This window comes from Plectropomus leopardus, chromosome 10, assembly GCF_026936395.1.
Source record: "Plectropomus leopardus strain MGB_pleo_1.0 chromosome 10, ASM2693639v1, whole genome shotgun sequence".
NCBI lineage: Eukaryota > Metazoa > Chordata > Actinopteri > Perciformes > Serranidae > Plectropomus > Plectropomus leopardus.
In genome coordinates this window covers 32,306,352-32,331,137 of record NC_142185.1, presented here as the reverse complement: position 1 = coordinate 32,331,137, position 24,786 = coordinate 32,306,352, and the positions used below count along the sequence as shown (strand labels likewise).

Genomic DNA, 24,786 nt, shown 5'->3' with positions numbered 1-24,786 from the left:
GGAAATGTCATTTTTTGACATTTTTGCCATACTATAGCCTTGCTTTTTTGGTCATTTTTTCGACATATGAAATTTGGGTGTTTTTTTGCAGTTTTAGCAACATTCTATGCTATGGCGTGTCTAAATACGCTATTAAATGTAGTTTTAAGCAGGTTTTAGTTGTTTTGGGGAAATGTCAGTTTTGACACTTTTGCCATACTATAGCCTTGCTTCTTTGGTCATTTTTTCGACATATGAAATTTGGGTGTTTTTTTTTATTTTAGCAACATTCTATGCTATGGCGTGTCAAAATACGCTATGAAATGTAGTTTCTAGCAGTTTTCAGTTGTTTTTGGGAAATGTCATTTTTGACTTTTTTGCCATACTATAGCCTTGCTTTTTTGGTCATTTTTTCGACATACGAAATTTGGGTGTTTTTTTTGCATTTTTTTCAACATTCTATGCAATGGCGTGTCTCAATATGACATTTTATGTAGTTTTAAGAAGTTTTCAGTAGTTTTTGGCATATGTCATTTTTGACATTTTGCCATACTAGCGAAGTTATAGTTTTTTGTTTTTGGTCAATTTTTCAACATGATCTGTGCTTACCTCTGGTATTACCCTCCCTTGTTTTTTTTGAGAGTTTTTAGACATTTCTGTTTGGCGAAAACTAAGCAGCAAACTGAAAGTTTGCTTATTTCTAGCATCATGTTTCTTTTTTGTCTTCTCACCACTCACCAGATTCACAGAAGGATGAAAAGGCAAACAACCATGGATAGTAGAAAAAGGTTAAAACTACTCAAGGCAGGCTTTATTCAAAGAAAAGAAATGTCAAAAGCGTCAATCACAAGCAACAGTTTCTTCACTTTCTTTACCAGGAGTTACATATACTATCTCACAAAGAGTCTAAGCATGATGAGGCAAAAGCACAAAAAGCACACACAGTGATCTGTTCTTTTATCTGGAGGTCTGTTGCATCATCACTCTCTCCACTCTCAGTCTCTCCTCATTGGCTGGCCCAGGGGTGACGTGTTTGAGCAGAAACGTCCTCCTCCTGCTGCTGGAGATTTTTCTGTCAATGGTTGCTCAAACAGCCGCTGCTCCTGATTAATGAACATGTAAAACAAGACGATCATTTTTTTTCAAAATTCTATACTATATCATGTCTCAACATGCTATATCATGTAGTCTTCACATTTTCTTGGATACTTATAGTTTTTGACTTTTTTTACCATATTATAGCCTTGCTTCTTTGGTCATTTTTTCGACATACGAAATTTGGGTGTTTTTTGCAATTCTAGCAACATTCTATCCTATGGTGTGTCTAAATACGCCATTAAATGTAGTTTTAAGCAGTTTTTAGTTGTTTTTGGGAAATGTCATTTTTGCAACTTTTGCCATACTATAGCCTTGCTTCTTTGCTCATTTTTTCAACATACGAAATTTGGGTGGTTTTTTGCAATTTTAGCAACATTCGATGCTATTGCGTGTCTAAATACGCTATTATACGTAGTTTCTATCCATTTTTATCAGTTTTTGGGAAATGTCATTTTTGATATTTTTGCCATACTATAGCCTTGCTTCTTTGGTCACTTTCTCGACATTCAAAATTTGGTTGTTTTTTGCAATTTTAGCAACATTCTATGCTATGGTGTGTCTAAATACGATATTAAATGTAGTTTTAAACAGTTTTTATCAGTTTTTGGGAAATGTCATTTTTGCCGTTTTTGCCATACTATAGCCTTGCTTCTTTGGTCGTTTTTTCGACATTCGAAATTTGGGTGTTTTTTGCAATTTTAGCAACATTCGATGCTATGGCATGTCTAAATATGCTATTATATGTAGTTTCTAGCAGATTTTAGTTGTTTTTGGGAAATGTCATTTTTTGACATTTTTGCCATACTATAGCCTTGCTTCTTTGGCCATTTTTTTGACATTCGAAATTTGGTTGTTTTTTGCAATTTTAGCAACATTCTATGCTATGGCGTGTCTAAATACGCTATTAAATGTAGTTTCTAGCAGTTTTTATCAATTTTTGGGAAATGTCATTTTTGACATTTTTGCCATACTATAGCCTTGCTTCTTTGGTCATTTTTATGACATACGAAATTTGGGTGTTTTTTGCAATTTTAGCAACATTTGATGCTATGGCGTGTCTAAATATGCTATTATATGTAGTTTCTAGCAGGTTTTAGTTGTTTTTGGGAAATGTCATTTTTTGACATTTTTGCCATACTATAGCCTTGCTTCTTTGGTCATTTTTTCGACATATGAAATTTGGGTGTTTTTTGCAATTTTAGCAACATTCTATGCTATGGCGTGTCTAAATACGCTATTATATGTAGTTTCTAGCAGTTTTTATCAGTTTTTGGGAAATGTCATTTTTGACACTTTTGCCATACTATAGCCTTGCTTCTTTGGTCATTTTTTCGACATACGAAATTTGGGTGTTTTTTGCAATTCTAGCAACATTCTATCCTATGGTGTGTCTAAATACGCCATTAAATGTAGTTTTAAGCAGTTTTTAGTTGTTTTTGGGAAATGTCATTTTTGCAACTTTTGCCATACTATAGCCTTGCTTCTTTGGTCATTTTTTCGACATTCGGAATTTGGTTGTTTTTTGCAATTTTAGCAACATTCTATGCTATGGTGTGTCTAAATATGCTATTATATGTAGTTTCTAGCAGTTTTCATCAATTTTTGGGAAATGTCATTTTTGACATTTTTGCCATACTATAGCCTTGCTTCTTTGGTCATTTTTTCGACATACGAAATTTGGGTGTTTTTTACAATTCTAGCAACATTCTATGCTATGCCGTGTTTAAATACGCTATTATATGTAGTTTTAAGCAGGTTTTAGTTGATTTTGGGAAATGTCATTTTTTGACATTTTTGCCATACTATAGCCTTGCTTCTTTGGTCATTTTTTCGACATTCGGAATTTGGGTGTTTTTTGCAATTTTAGCAACATTTGATGCTATGGTGTGTCTAAATACACTATTATATGTAGTTTCTAGCAGTTTTTATCAATTTTTGGGAAATGTCATTTTTCACATTTTTGCCATACTATAGTCTTGCTTCTTTGGTCATTTTTTCGACATTCGAAATTTGGGTGTTTTTTGCAATTTAAGCAAGATCCTATGATATGGCGTGTTTAAATACGCTATTATATGTAGTTTCTAGCAGGTTTGAGTTGTTTTTGGGAAATGTCATTTTTTGACATTTTTGCCATACTATAGCCTTGCTTCTTTGGTCATTTTTTCGACATTCAAAATTTGGTTGTATTTTGCAATTTTAGCAACATTCTATGCTATGGCGTGTCTAAATACGCTATTAAATGTAGTTTTAAACAGTTTTTATCAGTTTTTGGGAAATGTCATTTTTGCCGTTTTTGCCATACTATAGCCTTGCTTCTTTGGTCATTTTTTCGACATACGAAATTTGGGTGTTTTTTGCAATTCTAGCAACATTCTATCCTGTGGCGTGTCTAAATACTCTATTATATGTAGTTTCTAGCAGTTTTTATCAGTTTTTGGGAAATGTCTTTTTCAACATTTTTGCCATACTATAGCCTTGCTTCTTTGGTCATTTTTTCGACATATGAAATTTGGGTGTTTTTTGCAATTCTAGCAACATTCTATGCTATGGCGTGTCTAAATACGCTATTAAATGTAGTTTTAAACAGTTTTTATCAGTTTTTGGGAAATGTCATTTTTGCCGTTTTTGCCATACTATAGCCTTGCTTCTTTGGTCATTTTTTCGACATTCGAAATTTGGTTGTTTTTTGCAATTTTAGCAACATTCGATGCTATGGCATGTCTAAATATGCTATTATATGTAGTTTCTAGCAGATTTTAGTTGTTTTTGGGAAATGTCATTTTTTGACATTTTTGCCATACTATAGCCTTGCTTCTTTGGTCATTTTTTCGACATTCGAAATTTGGGTGTTTTTTGCAATTTTAGCAACATTTGATGCTATGGCGTGTCTAAATACACTATTAAATGTAGTTTCTAGCAGTTTTTATCAGTTTTTGGGAAATGTCATTTTTTGACATTTTTGCCATACTATAGCCTTGCTTCTTTGGTCATTTTTTTCGACATACGAAATTTGGGTGTTTTTTGCAATTTTAGCAACATTCTATGCTATGGCGTGTCTAAATACGCTATTATATGTAGTTTCTAGCAGTTTTTATCAGTTTTTGGGAAATGTCATTTTTGACATTTTTGCCATACTATAGCCTTGCTTCTTTGGTCATTTTTTCGACATACGAAATTTGGGTGTTTTTTGCAATTTTAGCAACATTCTATGCTATGGCGTGTCTAAATACGCTATTATATGTAGTTTCTAGCAGTTTTTATCAGTTTTTGGGAAATGTCATTTTTGACACTTTTGCCATACTATAGCCTTGCTTCTTTGGTCATTTTTTCGACATACGAAATTTGGGTGTTTTTTGCAATTCTAGCAACATTCTATCCTATGGTGTGTCTAAATACGCCATTAAATGTAGTTTTAAGCAGTTTTTAGTTGTTTTTGGGAAATGTCATTTTTGCAACTTTTGCCATACTATAGCCTTGCTTCTTTGGTCATTTTTTGACATTGAAATTTGGTTGTTTTTTGCAATTTTAGCAACATTCTATGCTATGGTGTGTCTAAATATGCTATTATATGTAGTTTCTAGCAGTTTTCATCAATTTTTGGGAAATGTCATTTTTGACATTTTTGCCATACTATAGCCTTGCTTCTTTGGTCATTTTTTCGACATATGAAATTTGGGTGTTTTTTGAAATTCTAGCAACATTCTATGCTATGCCGTGTTTAAATACGCTATTATATGTAGTTTTAAGCAGGTTTTAGTTGATTTTGGGAAATGTCATTTTTTGACATTTTTGCCATACTATAGCCTTGCTTCTTTGGTCATTTTTTCGACATTCGGAATTTGGGTGTTTTTTGCAATTTTAGCAACATTTGATGCTATGGTGTGTCTAAATACACTATTATATGTAGTTTCTAGCAGTTTTTATCAATTTTGGGAAATGTCATTTTTGACATTTTGCCATAGTATAGCCTTGCTTCTTTGGTCATTTTTTCGACATTCAAATTTGGGTGTTTTTGCAATTTAAGCAAGATCCTTTGCTATGGCGTGTCTAAATACGCTATTATATGTAGTTTCTAGCAGGTTTGAGTTGTTTTTGGGAAATGTCATTTTTGACATTTTTGCCATACTATAGCCTTGCTTCTTTGGCCATTTTTTCGACATTCAAAATTTGGTTGTATTTTGCAATTTTAGCAACATTCTATGCTATGGCGTGTCTAAATACGCTATTAAATGTAGTTTTAAACAGTTTTTATCAGTTTTTGGGAAATGTCATTTTGCCGCTTTTGCCATACTATAGCCTTGCTTCTTTGGTCATTTTTTTCGACATACCTAAATTTGGGTGTTTTTGCAATTCTAGCAACATTCTATCCTGTATGCGTGTCTAAATACTCTATTATATGTAGTTTCTAGCAGTTTTATCAGTTTTTGGGAAATGTCTTTTCAACATTTTTGCCATACTATAGCCTTGCTTCTTTGGTCATTTTTTCGACATATGAAATTTGGGTGTTTTTTGCAATTCTAGCAACATTCTATGCTATGGCGTGTCTAAATACGCTATTAAATGTAGTTTTAAACAGTTTTTATCAGTTTTTGGGAAATGTCATTTTTGCCGTTTTTGCCATACTATAGCCTTGCTTCTTTGGTCATTTTTTCGACATTCGAAATTTGGTTGTTTTTTTGCAATTTTAGCAACATTCGATGCTATGGCATGTCTAAATATGCTATTATATGTAGTTTCTAGCAGATTTTAGTTGTTTTTGGGAAATGTCATTTTTGACATTTTGCCATACTATAGCCTTGCTTCTTTGGTCGTTTTTTCGACATTCGAAATTTGGGTGTTTTTTGCAATTTTAGCAACATTTGATGCTATGGCGTGTCTAAATACACTATTAAATGTAGTTTCTAGCAGTTTTTATCAGTTTTTGGGAAATGTCATTTTTTGACATTTTTGCCATACCATAGCCTTGCTTCACTGGTCATTTTTTTCGACATACGAAATTTGGGTGTTTTTTGCAGTTTGAGCAACATTCTATGCTATGGCGTGTCTAAATACACTATTATATGTAGTTTCTAGCAGTTTTTAGCAGTTTTTGGGAAATGTCATTTTTGACACTTTTGCCATACTATAGCCTTGCTTCTTTGGTCATTTTTTCGACATACGAAATTTGGGTGTTTTTTGCAATTCTAGCAACATTCTATCCTATGGTGTGTCTAAATACGCCATTAAATGTAGTTTTAAGCAGTTTTTAGTTGTTTTTGGGAAATGTCATTTTGCAACTTTTGCCATACTATAGCCTTGCTTCTTTGGTCATTTTTTCGACATCTCGAATTTGGTTGTTTTTTGCAATTTTAGCAACATTCTATGCTATGGTGTGTCTAAATATGCTATTATATGTAGTTTCTAGCAGTTTTCATCAATTTTTGGGAAATGTCATTTTTGACATTTTTGCCATACTATAGCCTTGCTTCTTTGGTCATTTTTTCGACATATGAAATTTGGGTGTTTTTTGAAATTCTAGCAACATTCTATGCTATGCCGTGTTTAAATACGCTTATTATATGTAGTTTTAAGCAGGTTTTAGTTGATTTTGGGAAATGTCATTTTTGACATTTTTGCCATACTATAGCCTTGCTTCTTTGGTCATTTTTTCGACATCTGAATTTGGGTGTTTTTGCAATTTTAGCAACATTTGATGCTATGGTGTGTCTAAATACACTATTATATGTAGTTTCTAGCAGTTTTATCAATTTTTGGGAAATGTCATTTTTGACATTTTGCCATAGTATAGCCTTGCTTCTTTGGTCATTTTTTCGACATCTGAAATTTGGGTGTTTTTGCAATTTAAGCAAGATCCTTTGCTATGGCGTGTCTAAATCGCTATTATATGTAGTTTCTAGCAGGTTTGAGTTGTTTTTGGGAAATGTCATTTTTGACATTTTGCCATACTATAGCCTTGCTTCTTTGGCCATTTTTTCGACATTCAAAATTTGGTTGTATTTTGCAATTTTAGCAACATTCTATGCTATGGCGTGTCTAAATACGCTATTAAATGTAGTTTTAAACAGTTTTTATCAGTTTTTGGGAAATGTCATTTTTGCCGTTTTTGCCATACTACAGCCTTGCTTCTTTGGTCATTTTTTCGACATACGAAATTTGGGTGTTTTTTGCAATTCTAGCAACATTCTATCCTGTATGCGTGTCTAAATACTCTATTATATGTAGTTTCTAGCAGTTTTTATCAGTTTTTGGGAAATGTCTTTTTCAACATTTTTGCCATACTATAGCCTTGCTTCTTTGGTCATTTTTTCGATATACGAAATTTGGGTGTTTTTTGCAATTCTAGCAACATTCTATCCTATGGCGTGTCTAAATACGCTATTAAATGTAGTTTTTAACAGTTTTTATCAGTTTTTGGGAAATGTCATTTTGCCGTTTTGCCATACTATAGCCTTGCTTCTTTGGTCATTTTTTCGACATTCAAATTTGGTTGTTTTTGCAATTTTAGCAACATTCGATGCTATGGCATGTCTAAATATGCTATTATATGTAGTTTCTAGCAGATTTTAGTTGTTTTGGGAAATGTCATTTTTGACATTTTGCCATACTATAGCCTTGCTTCTTTGGTCATTTTTTCGACATTCGAAATTTGGGTGTTTTTTGCAATTTTAGCAACATTTGATGCTATGGCGTGTCTAAATACACTATTAAATGTAGTTTCTAGCAGTTTTTATCAGTTTTTGGGAAATGTCATTTTTTGACATTTTTGCCATACTATAGCCTTGCTTCTTTGGTCATTTTTCGACATACGAAATTTGGGTGTTTTTTGCAATTTTAGCAACATTCTATGCTATGGCGTGTCTAAATACGCTATTATATGTAGTTTCTAGCAGTTTTTATCAGTTTTTGGGAAATGTCATTTTTTGACATTTTTGCCATACTATAGCCTTGCTTCTTTGGTCATTTTTTTCGACATTACCTAAATTTGGGTGTTTTTGCAATTTTAGCAACATTCTATGCTATATGGCGTGTCTAAATACGCTATTATATGTAGTTTCTAGCAGTTTTTATCAGTTTTTGGGAAATGTCATTTTTGACACTTTTGCCATACTATAGCCTTGCTTCTTTGGTCATTTTTTCGACATACGAAATTTGGGTGTTTTTTGCAATTCTAGCAACATTCTATCCTATGGTGTGTCTAAATACGCCATTAAATGTAGTTTTAAGCAGTTTTTAGTTGTTTTTGGGAAATGTCATTTTTGCAACTTTTGCCATACTATAGCCTTGCTTCTTTGGTCATTTTTTCGACATTCGGAATTTGGTTGTTTTTTGCAATTTTAGCAACATTCTATGCTATGGTGTGTCTAAATATGCTATTATATGTAGTTTCTAGCAGTTTTCATCAATTTTTGGGAAATGTCATTTTGACATTTTGCCATACTATAGCCTTGCTTCTTTGGTCATTTTTTCTCGACATATGAAATTTGGGTGTTTTTTGAAATTCTAGCAACATTCTATGCTATGCCGTGTTTAAATACGCTATTATATGTAGTTTTAAGCAGGTTTTAGTTGATTTTGGGAAATGTCATTTTTTGACATTTTTGCCATACTATAGCCTTGCTTCTTTGGTCATTTTTTCGACATTCGGAATTTGGGTGTTTTTTGCAATTTTAGCAACATTTGATGCTATGGTGTGTCTAAATACACTATTATATGTAGTTTCTAGCAGTTTTTATCAATTTTTGGGAAATGTCATTTTTGACATTTTTGCCATAGTATAGCCTTGCTTCTTTGGTCATTTTTTCGACATTCGAAATTTGGGTGTTTTTTGCAATTTAAGCAAGATCCTTTGCTATGGCGTGTCTAAATACGCTATTATATGTAGTTTCTAGCAGGTTTGAGTTGTTTTTGGGAAATGTCATTTTTGACATTTTTGCCATACTATAGCCTTGCTTCTTTGGCCATTTTTTCGACATTCAAAATTTGGTTGTATTTTGCAATTTTAGCAACATTCTATGCTATGGCGTGTCTAAATACGCTATTAAATGTAGTTTTAAACAGTTTTTATCAGTTTTTGGGAAATGTCATTTTTGCCGTTTTTGCCATACTATAGCCTTGCTTCTTTGGTCATTTTTTCGACATACGAAATTTGGGTGTTTTTTGCAATTCTAGCAACATTCTATCCTGTGGCGTGTCTAAATACTCTATTATATGTAGTTTCTAGCAGTTTTTATCAGTTTTTGGGAAATGTCTTTTTCAACATTTTTGCCATACTATAGCCTTGCTTCTTTGGTCATTTTTTCGACATATGAAATTTGGGTGTTTTTTGCAATTCTAGCAACATTCTATGCTATGGCGTGTCTAAATACGCTATTAAATGTAGTTTTAAACAGTTTTTATCAGTTTTTGGGAAATGTCATTTTTGCCGTTTTTGCCATACTATAGCCTTGCTTCTTTGGTCATTTTTTCGACATTCGAAATTTGGTTGTTTTTTGCAATTTTAGCAACATTCGATGCTATGGCATGTCTAAATATGCTATTATATGTAGTTTCTAGCAGATTTTAGTTGTTTTTGGGAAATGTCATTTTTTGACATTTTTGCCATACTATAGCCTTGCTTCTTTGGTCATTTTTTCGACATTCGAAATTTGGGTGTTTTTTGCAATTTTAGCAACATTTGATGCTATGGCGTGTCTAAATACACTATTAAATGTAGTTTCTAGCAGTTTTTATCAGTTTTTGGGAAATGTCATTTTTTGACATTTTTGCCATACTATAGCCTTGCTTCTTTGGTCATTTTTTTCGACATACGAAATTTGGGTGTTTTTTGCAATTTTAGCAACATTCTATGCTATGGCGTGTCTAAATACGCTATTATATGTAGTTTCTAGCAGTTTTTATCAGTTTTTGGGAAATGTCATTTTTGACACTTTTGCCATACTATAGCCTTGCTTCTTTGGTCATTTTTTTCGACATACGAAATTTGGGTGTTTTTTGCAATTCTAGCAACATTCTATCCTATGGTGTGTCTAAATACGCCATTAAATGTAGTTTTAAGCAGTTTTTAGTTGTTTTTGGGAAATGTCATTTTTGCAACTTTTGCCATACTATAGCCTTGCTTCTTTGGTCATTTTTTCGACATTCGGAATTTGGTTGTTTTTTGCAATTTTAGCAACATTCTATGCTATGGTGTGTCTAAATATGCTATTATATGTAGTTTCTAGCAGTTTTCATCAATTTTTGGGAAATGTCATTTTTGACATTTTTGCCATACTATAGCCTTGCTTCTTTGGTCATTTTTTCGACATATGAAATTTGGGTGTTTTTTGAAATTCTAGCAACATTCTATGCTATGCCGTGTTTAAATACGCTATTATATGTAGTTTTAAGCAGGTTTTAGTTGATTTTGGGAAATGTCATTTTTTGACATTTTTGCCATACTATAGCCTTGCTTCTTTGGTCATTTTTTCGACATTCGGAATTTGGGTGTTTTTTGCAATTTTAGCAACATTTGATGCTATGGTGTGTCTAAATACACTATTATATGTAGTTTCTAGCAGTTTTTATCAATTTTTGGGAAATGTCATTTTTGACATTTTTGCCATAGTATAGCCTTGCTTCTTTGGTCATTTTTCGACATTCGAAATTTGGGTGTTTTTGCAATTTAAGCAAGATCCTTTGCTATGGCGTGTCTAAATACGCTATTATATGTAGTTTCTAGCAGGTTTGAGTTGTTTTTGGGAAATGTCATTTTTGACATTTTTGCCATACTATAGCCTTGCTTCTTTGGCCATTTTTTCGACATTCAAAATTTGGTTGTATTTTGCAATTTTAGCAACATTCTATGCTATGGCGTGTCTAAATACGCTATTAAATGTAGTTTTAAACAGTTTTTATCAGTTTTTGGGAAATGTCATTTTTGCCGTTTTTGCCATACTATAGCCTTGCTTCTTTGGTCATTTTTTCGACATACGAAATTTGGGTGTTTTTTGCAATTCTAGCAACATTCTATCCTGTGGCGTGTCTAAATACTCTATTATATGTAGTTTCTAGCAGTTTTTATCAGTTTTTGGGAAATGTCTTTTTCAACATTTTTGCCATACTATAGCCTTGCTTCTTTGGTCATTTTTTCGACATATGAAATTTGGGTGTTTTTTGCAATTCTAGCAACATTCTATGCTATGGCGTGTCTAAATACGCTATTAAATGTAGTTTTAAACAGTTTTTATCAGTTTTTGGGAAATGTCATTTTTGCCGTTTTTGCCATACTATAGCCTTGCTTCTTTGGTCATTTTTTCGACATTCGAAATTTGGTTGTTTTTTGCAATTTTAGCAACATTCGATGCTATGGCATGTCTAAATATGCTATTATATGTAGTTTCTAGCAGATTTTAGTTGTTTTTGGGAAATGTCATTTTTTGACATTTTTGCCATACTATAGCCTTGCTTCTTTGGTCATTTTTTCGACATTCGAAATTTGGGTGTTTTTTGCAATTTTAGCAACATTTGATGCTATGGCGTGTCTAAATACACTATTAAATGTAGTTTCTAGCAGTTTTTATCAGTTTTTGGGAAATGTCATTTTTTGACATTTTTGCCATACTATAGCCTTGCTTCTTTGGTCATTTTTTTTGACATATGAAATTTGGGTGTTTTTTGCAATTCTAGCAACATTCTATGCTATGCCGTGTTTAAATACGCTATTATATGTAGTTTTAAGCAGGTTTTAGTTGATTTTGGGAAATGTCATTTTTTGACATTTTTGCCATACTATAGCCTTGCTTCTTTGGTCATTTTTTCGACATTCGGAATTTGGGTGTTTTTTGCAATTTTAGCAACATTTGATGCTATGGTGTGTCTAAATACACTATTATATGTAGTTTCTAGCAGTTTTTATCAATTTTTGGGAAATGTCATTTTTGACATTTTTGCCATAGTATAGCCTTGCTTCTTTGGTCATTTTTTCGACATTCGAAATTTGGTTGTTTTTTGCAATTTTAGCAACATTCGATGCTATGGCGTGTCTAAATACGCTATTAAATGTAGTTTCTAGCAGGTTTGAGTTGTTTTTGGGAAATGTCATTTTTGACATTTTTGCCATACTATAGCCTTGCTTCTTTGGCCATTTTTTCGACATTCGAAATTTGGTTGTTTTTTGCAATTTTAGCAACATTCTATGCTATGGCGTGTCTAAATACGCTATTATATGTAGTTTCTAGCAGTTTTTATCAGTTTTTGGGAAATGTCTTTTTTGCCGTTTTTGCCATACTATAGCCTTGCTTCTTTGGCCATTTTTTCGACATTCGAAATTTGGTTGTTTTTTGCAATTTTAGCAACATTTGATGCTATGGCGTGTCTAAATACGCTATTAAATGTAGTTTTAAGCAGTTTTTATCAGTTTTTGGGAAATGTCATTTTTTGACATTTTTGCCATACTATAGCCTTGCTTCTTTGGTCATTTTTTCGACATATGAAATTTGGGTGTTTTTTGCAGTTTGAGAAACATTCTATGCTATGGCGTGTCTAAATACGCTATTATATGTAGTTTCTAGCAGTTTTTATCAATTTTTGGGACATGTCATTTTTGCCGTTTTTGCCATACTATAGCCTTGCTTCTTTGGTCATTTTTTCGACATTCGAAATTTGGTTGTTTTTTGCAATTTTAGCAACATTCGATGCTATGGCGTGTCTAAATATGCTATTATATGTAGTTTCTAGCAGGTTTGAGTTGTTTTTGGGAAATGTCATTTTTGACATTTTTGCCATACTATAGCCTTGCTTCTTTGGTCATTTTTTCGACATATGAAATTTGGGTGTTTTTTGCAGTTTGAGCAACATTCTATGCTATGGCATGTCTAAATACGCTATTATATGTAGTTTCTAGCAGTTTTTATCAGTTTTTGGGAAATGTCTTTTTTTCCGTTTTTGCCATACTATAGCCTTGCTTCTTTGGCCATTTTTTCGACATTCGAAATTTGGTTGTTTTTTGCAATTTTAGCAACATTTGATGCTATGGCGTGTCTAAATACGCTATTAAATGTAGTTTTAAGCAGTTTTTATCAGTTTTTGGGAAATGTCATTTTTTGACATTTTTGCCATACTATAGCCTTGCTTCTTTGGTCATTTTTTCGACATATGAAATTTGGGTGTTTTTTGCAGTTTGAGAAACATTCTATGCTATGGCGTGTCTAAATACGCTATTATATGTAGTTTCTAGCAGTTTTTATCAATTTTTGGGAAATGTCATTTTTGCCGTTTTTGCCATACTATAGCCTTGCTTCTTTGGTCATTTTTTCGACATTCGAAATTTGGTTGTTTTTTGCAATTTTAGCAACATTCGATGCTATGGCGTGTCTAAATATGCTATTATATGTAGTTTCTAGCAGGTTTGAGTTGTTTTTGGGAAATGTCATTTTTGACATTTTTGCCATACTATAGCCTTGCTTCTTTGGTCATTTTTTCGACATATGAAATTTGGGTGTTTTTTGCAGTTTGAGCAACATTCTATGCTATGGCATGTCTAAATATGCTATTATATGTAGTTTCTAGCAGGTTTTAGTTGTTTTTTGGGAAATGTCATTTTTTGACATTTTTGCCATACTATAGCCTTGCTTCTTTGGTCGTTTTTTCGACATTCGAAATTTGGGTGTTTTTTGCAATTTTAGCAACATTCTATGCTATGGCGTGTCTAAATACGCTATTATATGTAGTTTTAAGCAGTTTTTATCAGTTTTTGGGAAATGTCATTTTTGACACTTTTGCCATACTATAGCCTTGCTTCTTTGGTCATTTTTTCGACATACGAAATTTGGGTGTTTTTTGCAATTCTAGCAACATTCTATCCTATGGCGTGTCTAAATACGCCATTAAATGTAGTTTTAAGCAGTTTTTAGTTGTTTTTGGGAAATGTCATTTTTGCCACTTTTGCCATACTATAGCCTTGCTTCTTTGGTCATTTTTTCGACATTTGAAATTTGGGTGTTTTTTGCAATTTTAGCAACATTCTATGCTATGGCGTGTCTAAATAAGATATTATATGTAGTTTCTAGCAGTTTTTATCAATTTTTGGGAAATGTTATTTTTGGACATTTTTGCCATAGTATAGCCTTGCTTCTTTGGTCATTTTTTCAACATACGAAATTTGGGTGTTTTTTGCAGTTTGAGCAACATTCTATGCTATGACGTGTCTAAATACGCTATTATATGTAGTTTCTAGCAGTTTTTATCAGTTTTTGGGAAATGTCATTTTTTAACATTTTTGCCATACTATAGCCTTGCTTTTTTGATCATTTTTTCGACTTACGAAATTTGGGTGTTTTTTGCAATTTTAGCAACATTCTATGCTATGGCGTGTCTAAATACGCTATTAAATGTAGTTTTAAACAGTTTTTATCAGTTTTTGGGAAATGTCATTTTTGACATTTTTGCCATACTATAGCCTTGCTTCTTTGGTCATTTTTTCGACATACGAAATTTGGGTGGTTTTTTGCAATTTAAGCAACATTCTATGCTATGGCGTGTCTAAATACGCCATTAAATGTAGTTTTAAGCAGTTTTTAGTTGTTTTTGGGAAATGTCATTTTTGCCACTTTTGCCATACTATAGCCTTGCTTCTTTGGTCATTTTTTCGACATTCGAAATTTGGTTGTTTTTTGCAATTTTAGCAACATTCTATGCTATGGCGTGTCTAAATACGCTATTATATGTAGTTTCTAGCAGTTTTTATCAATTTTTGGGAAATGTTATTTTTGGACATTTTTGCCATAGTATAGCCTTGCTTCTTTGGTCATTTTTTCAACATACGAAATTTGGGTGTTTTTTGCAGTTTGAGCAACATTCTATGCTATGACGTGTCTAAATACGCTATTATATGTAGTTTCTAGCAGTTTTTATCAGTTTTTGGGAAATGTCATTTTTTAACATTTTTGCCATACTATAGCCTTGCTTCTTTGGTCATTTTTTCGACATACGAAATTTGGGTGGTTTTTTGCAATTTAAGCAACATTCTATCCTATGGCGTGTCTAAATACGCCATTAAATGTAGTTTTAAGCAGTTTTTAGTTGTTTTTGGGAAATGTCATTTTTGCCACTTTTGCCATACTATAGCCTTGCTTCTTTGGTCATTTTTTCGACATTCGAAATTTGGTTGTTTTTTGCAATTTTAGCAACATTCTATGCTATGGCGTGTTTAAAAACGCTGGTATACGTAGTTTCTATCAGTTTCTAACAGTTTTTGGGAAATGTCATTTTTTGACATTTTTGCCATACTATAGCCTTGCTTCTTTGGTCATTTTTTCAACATACGAAATTTGGGTGTTTTTTTGCAATTTTAGCAACATTCAATTCTATGGCGTGTCTAAATACGCTATTATACGTAGTTTCTATCAATTTTTATCAGTTTTTGGGAAATGTTATTTTTGACATTTTTGCCATACTATAGCCTTGCTTCTTTGGTCATTTTTTCAACATACAAAATTTGGGTGTTTTTTGCAGTTTGAGCAACATTCTATGCTATGGCGTGTCTAAATACGCTATTAAATGTAGTTTTAAACAGTTTTTATCAGTTTTTGGGAAATGTCTTTTTTAACATTTTTGCCATACTATAGCCTTGCTTCTTTGGTCATTTTTTCGACATATGAAATTTGGGTGTTTTTTGCAGTTTGAGCAACATTTGATGCTATGGCGTGTCTAAATACGCTATTAAATGTAGTTTCTAGCAGTTTTTATCAGTTTTTGGGAAATGTCATTTTTTGACATTTTTTCCATACTATAGCCTTGCTTCTTTGGTCATATTTTTCAACACCACATTTGGGTTTTTTTTTTTTGCTTTTTTTGCTACATTATATGCTATGGCGTGTCTCAATACGTCATTTTATGTAATTTCTAGAAGTTTTTATCAGTTTTTGGGGAATGTCGTCATTGTATAGTATGATGTGTAGAAGGGCACAAAAAAGTGGTAGTACAGTATGTTGTCCAAAATATCCTAAAAAACTTTCAAGGTATAGTAAGTTGTCAAAAATAGCATTTAAGTTCCGCTGTTTAGAATAACATCCAAATCAGCAAAAAAAGAAAGGCATATTGTAGTTTATTGGAAAGAGGATAAAACAGTATGAACAGTATGTTGCCCAAAATAATACGAAAAAAAGTCCTAGTGAAATGTTTCATCCGCAATGGCGTAAATTAGTGATTTTATAATTAGTGATTTTATAGTAAGGCTACCAAAAAGTCATATTAAAGTGTTTTGTCCAAAAGTTTGTGGTTCAAAATAGCATAACTATTCATAGTATCATACGTCATTCAAAACAGCGTAAAAAAGTCATAGCACATGTGAATGTTCATAATAGCATGTAAAAGTGATCGTTTAGTATGTCGTCCAAAATTTTATAAAAACGGTCATTATATAGTTTAACATAACATAAAAAAAGCACGTTACAAAAAAATTCCTGGAAAAGTCATCATACAGCATGTTTAAATTATCTTTAATAAAACAGTGTATACCGTATGACATTTAACATCGTAACAGTCACACTGTATGTCAGGGCCATAGAGTAATATGTCGCTGGCTCCCTAAAAAGGCAGTCATCAACATTTTAACAGTCCCCAGATGTAAAATTTTTGCTTCAAGATGCTTTTAAAATGGTCAGTTTAGCTGTTGAGTTTCTTAAAGAATTGCAGACTCCACCTTTCCGGTCAGGAGAGATTATGGACAAAAAGGCACAAGCTCCCCTCCCACCCACGAATGTGCGCTGCTGTATGAGTTGTATGTGGTTCTGCCTCCATTTAATGATTGTTGCATGCCAGCGCGTGCTCGCGCTGTGTTAATACAATAATATTCATGCTCGGTTCTGGTGGTGAAGCTGAATCCTTCTGACACCAAAAATGGGTGAGATTCAGTTTGAGATGTTCACGTTAAAATGGATGGGAGACAAAATTTAAAGCACAACATATACTGAGATTTCTCTCTTTAAAGTTGTTATTGAAAATAAAAATTTTAAATGCCTTAAATTGTCTTGAACTGACATGTAGTATTTAAAGTAATGTTCCTAGTGAAATTAAAAAATGCTTTTGAAGTGATACATTTTGAAAATTTTCCTTTCCAATTCATATTAAAAGGATCATAGAGTCTTAAATAAAAAGAAGCTTAGTAGTGATTTATATTCTATATTCTTATCAAAGCCATATTGTAATCAATGTCCTGAACATGCAACCAAATTTATAGCGACATACAGTGAAACCAAACCAGTTAATTCCCAAAAGAAATTTGAGTTGTTGACAATTTGAGTAAAGTTAACAGAAAGAGTCGGGCCCATATTTGTCTCAGGTTCATTCAGCTTCACCTCTCCATTCACTGCCTGTACCTTTTGTTTTTGCTGCTGTCTTTTTATTTCATTTTTGTCCATGTATTACTCTCACAAATCAAAAGTATGACATTGTACCTTTCAATTTCATCAAATGTGGGAATAATAGTTTCAACAACAGACCTCATGTTCCCCTTTCACTTCACTCCTAGAACTGTTTCGGTTCCCCAAAAGGGTTCAGCCTTAGTGACAACTGGTACAATGTGTTTACTTTTATTTTGTGAGTGTTTTTCTTTCATCCTATTGCACTCTAAAAAATGTGGGTTGTTTAAGGGTTCTGCTTCGATTTGGAGCCATACCTTTATACTATGTGCTTGAGTATGAGGTCCAGTGAGGTCCAGTGTTTTTCTGAGCAGGCATTAAACAAACAGGATATTTAATTATAATATTGATAATAATATTATAACACAGCAGTGACATGGAAATTAGACAAATTTTAAAATATACCGCTATCATTGTTGATTAAATAAAATTCTGAAATAAGTTTTTGGTATTTATTTTTGGGTGAATTAGTTGTTATATTAAGTAAAATCAAAAATTTCAATCTCAAAAATGTTAAATATTCAAATTAGTCTTAGATTAGTCTACTAATAGAAAAATAATTGTTAGAATAATCAAGAATAATACATTATTATTGTTATTATTATTAATCATTATTATACATTAACACAGCAGCGACGTAGACTAATTTTAAAACGTACCACCATTATTGATTAAAATTAGCTAAATATTAATGAGACGTATTTTATTTTGAGTGAATTAGTTGTGATATTAATCCAGACAAAAATAATAGGGTGAAGCCCTATATATTGCAATTATTTCTGGGACAATATATCATCCTACAAAAGTAGTTATTGTGACAGAAATAATTAATGGCTTCCTTTTGTGCGCCAGCTGCCAAATACATGCAGGCTTTTCTGGCCATAACAAAGAGCTATTTTTCAGTGACCTTTACATTAACAGATGGATGAAGAAACCTCTGTCTGTGAAGGGTTAACGTTAAAGCTTCTACAGAGGCGTTCCTCAAGGAGCAGTTGTAGGCCCCCGTGTGGCCCCAATCGGATGAACCCCTAAAGATACCCAGACGCCTCTGTCTTTGTTAGAGTGCACTGCATGCAGACTGACCCGGCCTCCCCCAATGTGTTCTTGTTGTCCGTAAGGTGCGTTCCCATCTGGCTGCTTTAAAGAGCAGCGTCAGCGTGACCTCGTCAAACTCCACCACCACCACGCCACCCATTGTGTCGCGGTCGCACTCCTTCAGCGAGCCGCTCGCCCCTAGCTTTGAAAACCTTCACCTTCGCAACAGCCAAGAACCCCACCATCACCCTCCATCTTCATCACCATCCTCCTCATCATCAACGCCTGCACGCACTGACCCACAACCACATCCCCAGCATAGACCCTCGCCCCACGAGCCGGCTCCTTCAGAGGAGGTGCCGCCCAGGGTAAGGACAGGAGTGTCGTCTGGCGGCAGTAGTCGACCCGATTCCCAAGAGATCAAACTGTCATTATCCTGAACTGTTCAATTTGTTACTTTAATAGCTTCCCACCCTCTGCCGGATTCTTTATGCTATCCATAATTCATTTATTGGATTTTCTAATCTTGTGGTGCAGAAAAAAGCTTGTAGGGGAATGAGATGATTTAATTATATCCACACTGAATTAGCCAAAAAGTTTTTGAAATGATGGAGGTCTACATTTAGTATCCCAAGAAAATTACATATTATGACCATCTGATTCATAGAATATCCAGAGAAAGAGGAAGTTAACATCAATATTTGTGATGTGAATCAGTGACTGTGAGTACATGCACAAAATATTCAGATTTTTGCCCTTATTTCAAAAAAGACAATATTCCTGCTGAGCTGTTTACATGGCTGATGAAAATGAATATTCCTGTTTACATGCAGCTGTGTGTACTCTGATTAACATGCCCTGACGTGTTGTTTTCTTAGGTCAAAATTTTGAAAAGAGAAACAGCTGTCACACAGTTTTCAAGCGGAGGGAGACCTCCTTAAAAAGTTAGTGTTGCAATATTTGCGCATATCCAAACACCTGATGATATCCAATTCTTTCTTAGTCCTTCTTCAGATACAAAATGTGGGCTTTTATTTGCATCTCTATCACAGCCCTGCAAACTGTTATCAAGTTGGCTGGTTGCATACTTTGACTGGGCTGTATACATGTCGAAAGAAAGCTCCTAAAACCTGAATAAAAATCAGCATTTTCCACATGCCCTGATCTTTAAATGCTACATTCAGGAAAAGGCCTAATTCAGAATATCCAAAGGGAATATGCTGTTTTTGTGACCGGCATCAGAGTCAGAATTTTGTCATATTTGGAATAAAAATGGAATATTACTGTGCACGTAAACACACTCAGTGCTGACAAAAGGAGAGGTAGCTTGCTGTTAATGTGAAGCTCACCAATCAGACCGTGCCCCTTTTATAACTGAGCCGTAGGTACTGTGGCAAAGCCGAACACAAGGACAAATTGAGACAATCTGTCTCCTGTTACTTTTTCTACTCTCAGCAGACTAATTTAGCCTTTTACTGTACGACCACAAAACAACATAAAAATAACTGCAGAGGGGGAGAAAAATAAGCAAACGAGGCAAAAGGTCTGCATTTAGAAAACAGTTTTTCCCACCTGAATGTTAGCGTGTTCGAGACGAGGTCTAAGTATACGACAGACTGTGGTGAAACCCACAAATGTGGGCAGTCAGAATTCAGAAAAGCACGAAAGATCTAAATCCAGTCCACAGAGCCAAAGTTAGTTGCCCACCAGAAAGAAACCCTCTGTTATAAACACAACTGCTGCCAAGCTGCAATACAACCCCGTCAATACGTACTGTTACTGTGTAGTACACAGAGTTACAATACTCTAACGTCTCCGCAGGAAAAAACCAAAACAAGAGTCACCTCAGTCTTGAAATACAGAAGAAGCATGTAACCTCTCATTAACACCAGTCCATATCTTGTCATGTGACTGCTAACTTCTAAACAAAGAACAAAATATGGCTGTTTGTGTACTTTTACATAATATTGGCTGCTGTGAGTTCTGCTCTGCTCTGCTCTGCTCTGCTCTGCTCTGCTCTGCTCTGCTGTGATGTGATGTGATGTGATGTGATGTGATGTGATGTGATGTGATGTGATGTGATGTGATGTGATGTGATGTGATGTGATGTGATGTGATGTGATGTGATGTGATGTGATGTGATGTGATGTGATGTGATGTGATGTGATGTGATGTGATGTGATGTGATGTGATGTGATGTGATGTGATGTGATGTGATGTGATGTGATGTGATGTGATGTGATGTGATGTGATGTGATGTGATGTGATGTGATGTGATGTGATGTGATGTGATGTGATGTGATGTGATGTGATGTGTTGGATGCCACCGAATCTTCTGCACTGGATTTACATCTAACACCAGAGGGGGAAAGGCGTGACTGCTGGTGTTATAGTTTTGATCTAAAGTGGTGCTCTGTGGCGTCGTAGGCGGAGATGATGGGGTTAGTTGGTGGAGAAGGACTTGTGCAGAGCATGTGTTTTGTGGTGCACGAGGGGAACTAAGACGTACTGCATCTTCTTGGTCTCCAGATTAGACAGATTGGTCATACGTCGCAGTGCTCGAATGAATATGCGGAGTCAGTTTCTGTGTTTTTGGTTGGTATCATTTTATTGCTGACTTTTTCCTAAAGCTCTTAAAGGGATAGTTTGAATTGTTTTGAAGTTGGGTTGTATGAGGAACTTATCAACAGTCAGTGTCTCACCTTCAGTAGATGGCGGTCGGCACGAGTTTGGAGAAGCTGGCAGGAGCACCAAAATGGAAGCTGAGTCTCACCTAAAAAACAAACAAAAAAACATAAACAGTTAATGTATTTGCAATATTTACAATATTTTCACCACTTTGTCTTCGTGCAGATTGCCCTTTTCAACGAGGAAGCCGTTAACAGCTCCAAGCCACCAGACTCTAAGACCAGACTTTAAGATTACAAAACACAGGAGCTGCTACTCTACCACGGCATCCAAATTTGAATAATTGTGTGCAGTTAGTTTGTGTTTTTGTGTGCCTTCGGTGAATATGAACAAACACTTTTAATGCCAAAGTCATACCAAAAAAAAAAACAGCTGATCGAGACAGCGGTAAAACCAGCAGCTCCTGTGTTCAGTGAGCTAAAATGACTGTTTTTCTCAATGGGGTCTGACTTCCAAGAGAGCGATATTACAGCTTCAGTTTCCCATCTGAAATTGTGGTCTGAGGGCTAGATATCGCGGTGAAAATATTCTCAATGTATCGTAAACTTAAAATGATATTTTTTTTTTTGGTGGCTAAAGTAAGTCTTGTTACTGCCCATGTCCACGGCAGCACATTGCTTAGTTTCATTGTCGGTACTCCTGCCTGCTTCTCCAAACAGGGGGCGTGCCGACTGACATCTGCTGTATGTAATAGACTGACTATCAAGAAGTATCTCATACAACCAAACTTAAAAAAAATCCAAACTATCCCTTTAAGATTAGTATATGATACCAGTATTGTTGGTGGCCGAGTTTAAAAGTTCACGTTTCTCTGTTTGATATGGATTGTTTGCTAAATTAGCTTTTAGATTTATCTGGAGAGCTCGTGTGTCAGAGTGGTGTCGACTCAGGTTGCTGCGACGTTTCTGCAAAGCCGTTACAGAGAGTTTGTTAGGCTGCTATATGTTTTGCCTATTTCATGTATTCACTGCACTTTAAAGCACATCAGTGGGCCCAGAGTGTTTACGTGTCAGCTGGTCACTGTCTTTATCACAAAAGGTTCCTGTAAGGACTACGTCAAGGTCCCCAGTGTTAACAAGGCGAGACTCGCCTCATCACCACGGCAACACCTCACACAGCAGCCATGCTGTGCACCGCACCCCTCCCAGGTAAAATGTATTTCGTTTCTTTGGACAGTAGAGTGGAGTTTGTGATATGAAATACATTTGCTATTTGTGGGATTATTAAAAAATGCACAACTCAAATTACAGGACACACAAAACAAATCAATACTTTACAATATAATAAAACAAATATTTTTCCAACAGCTTACTAAACGTGACTTTATTACTAATTCTGATTATTACGTCTACACACTATTAGCCTGCAACATGAAATTAGAATTATTGTAGTAGAACTGGGTTAAGAATATTAACCTTTTGGACTTTGACAGGAATGAGATATTAATATAAATATAATGAATTCATGTGGGATTATTAAAAAAAACCCTGAATAACTTAATTACAAAATTTAAAAATGATTGAAAAAAGCGTAGGTGGTTTTGCAAAGGAATCATAGTTGTAATGTAAAAGCTGTAGAATTTACTAAATAAATAGCTAATTAAATATGCAAAGTTATTAGTAGTTCTCAATAATTTATTTACATACAATACAGTCAGCAACTTAAAATTACAACGTTTATTGAAGTAGAACTGGGCCCAGATTACTGCCCTGTGGGACTCCGCTGGTTATATCTTTACAGGAGAATATATTAGTGCGTCTTCCGTGTTTACAGAGAACATTTTAAGGGAGCTGAATCAGTTTAGGGCTCTGCCAAAAATGAGATCTTGAGGGACTAAAGCGCCACAATGTCAATTTGTCAAAGAAAGTCATTTGCAGCCTGCAGGAGGAAAGTCTGAGCGCTGTGAAGCTGTGTGAAACCAGGCTCCTGTTTTTCAACTATGTCATTAAAAAGACATGAAAAAGAATGACTTTGTCAAAGACTCTGGAAAACAAACACTCTCCTTGTTTGGAGATGGATCATACAGAGAAAGACAGACACACGCACGTACACACACGCACGCACACACACGCACGCACGCACACACACACACACACACACACACACACACACACACAGAGGACTGTGTCTCAGTGCACTCAGTGCCTTCACTGTGTCTGCACTGCTATAATCTTTGTTTATGGAGTTGTGTGGGAGGGTTTATGTAATACTGTGAGCTGTCTAACCTTGTGATAGCTCTTAACATTTGTGTGAATGCAGTTTTCTATTTTCCAAACCACAAAACTTCTCATGAGATTCTTTTTGTGTCAGCTCTCTCACCCTGCAGTGATTTGTTTTATTTTTCTCTAGAACGACACGTACTCTTTTCTTACTGTACTACGACTTACGTAGAATATTTGTACTCCCCATGTTTAATCCAGAGGCCATTTCAAAGCAATAATTCAGTGAGTTTTTAAAATGTATTTTAATATTTTAAGTTTAACATTAAACCATGTTATACTTTTATAGTCCATATTTCCTACTTTAGTTTAAAGTAGGTTTGTATATGAGTGTGATCTGTACTTCTCTTTTACTTCATTTATTAACACGGGAAAACACTTTAGCATTCTACTTTTTGTCAAATGAAAAAGCTTAATGATAAAAAAAGATAAGTAAACAAAAATTCTGCAAATGTCCTGGTGAAAGCAACAGAGCAAACATTCAGGAATTTAACTATTTATTGATTTCAAAATTTTCCTAAAAATTAATCCTAAACCATGAGAGGAAATTTAAATAGAATTTTAAAATATAAGATTGGCCCAAAATATTAGCTTTTAGCATCTTGAATCAGAAAATATTAGTGTATGTGACAGGATTGTTGTTATAATGTTGAATCACAGAATACAGTCACTCACATCGGCAGTTCTGCAGCCTTACCAGTGAAAAGTCTGTTTCTTCAGTGGCTTCATCGCTGACTTTCTTGACTCTGGTATCTGTTGGCTCTACAGTGCAGCGGAGCCGCGGTTGCTGTGGGAGCGAGTGGAGAAACTGGTTCCCAGACCGACCAGTAACACCGGCAGCGGAGGCTCCAGTTCCTCCAGCAGCTCCAGTAACTCCAGCTCTCAGCCTGGTTCTCACTGCGGCTCTGGGGAAAGATTCAGGGCCCGCTGTGAGTCCTCACACACTTTAACAAATCAGAACTAACACAGCTTTGTAGTTTTGTAATTTTAGTTAACTAGTTTAATTAGTTGTCAGTTAGTCATCGTTATCATTAGTTCATTCATTTTTGTTTTAAATTCAGTTGAGTTTTGGATAGGATTTCCCTTCAGTCAGTTTTTACTAGTTTCAAAATGTTAAGTTTTGCCTTAGTTTTTATATTCTGTTTAGTTTTTTTTCTTATTATAATTTGGGGTATTTGTCGTGGGCAAGTTTTTAAAAATTCACAATAAACAGTATAATAACAAAAAGGCAGCACTTTGTGTCTGCAGTTGACTCACAGTCGTGTAGATTTCGCAGGCTCATTACAAACATGTATCAAAGCCTCCTCGAGCTCGTTATGCTCACAGATTTACCAAATAGACAAAGACTAAAACTTATGACATTATTTTTT

General features: G+C 34.5%; 1 protein-coding gene and 1 long non-coding RNA gene across 13 annotated transcripts in view; one reads left to right on the top strand and one right to left on the bottom strand.

Annotated features, from left to right (window-relative positions):
- The window catches only part of LOC121949004 (mitogen-activated protein kinase kinase kinase kinase 4-like), a 149,382-nt gene that overhangs the window by 102,821 nt on the left and 21,775 nt on the right, over nucleotides 1-24,786 (top strand). For 7 of the 12 annotated variants that reach the window (XM_088083601.1, XM_088083600.1, XM_088083599.1 and 4 more), the window contains 3 exons: nucleotides 18,593-18,877; nucleotides 22,236-22,345; nucleotides 24,185-24,345. The exons of 1 other annotated variant lie outside the window; for it this stretch is intronic. In XM_088083601.1, the coding sequence (XP_087939727.1) occupies nucleotides 18,593-18,877; nucleotides 22,236-22,345; nucleotides 24,185-24,345 (556 nt within the window). The remainder of the gene's footprint in view (nucleotides 1-18,592; nucleotides 18,878-22,235; nucleotides 22,346-24,184; nucleotides 24,346-24,786) is intronic. 4 more of the 12 variants (XM_088083602.1, XM_088083603.1, XM_088083609.1 and 1 more) reach the window with 2 other exon arrangements.
- Nucleotides 445-24,286, bottom strand: LOC148188578 (uncharacterized). The gene is made up of 3 exons (XR_015777716.1): nucleotides 24,114-24,286; nucleotides 21,212-21,282; nucleotides 445-1,082 (listed from the first exon to the last, which is right to left on the bottom strand). It is a non-coding gene; the product is annotated as an uncharacterized LOC148188578 (long non-coding RNA).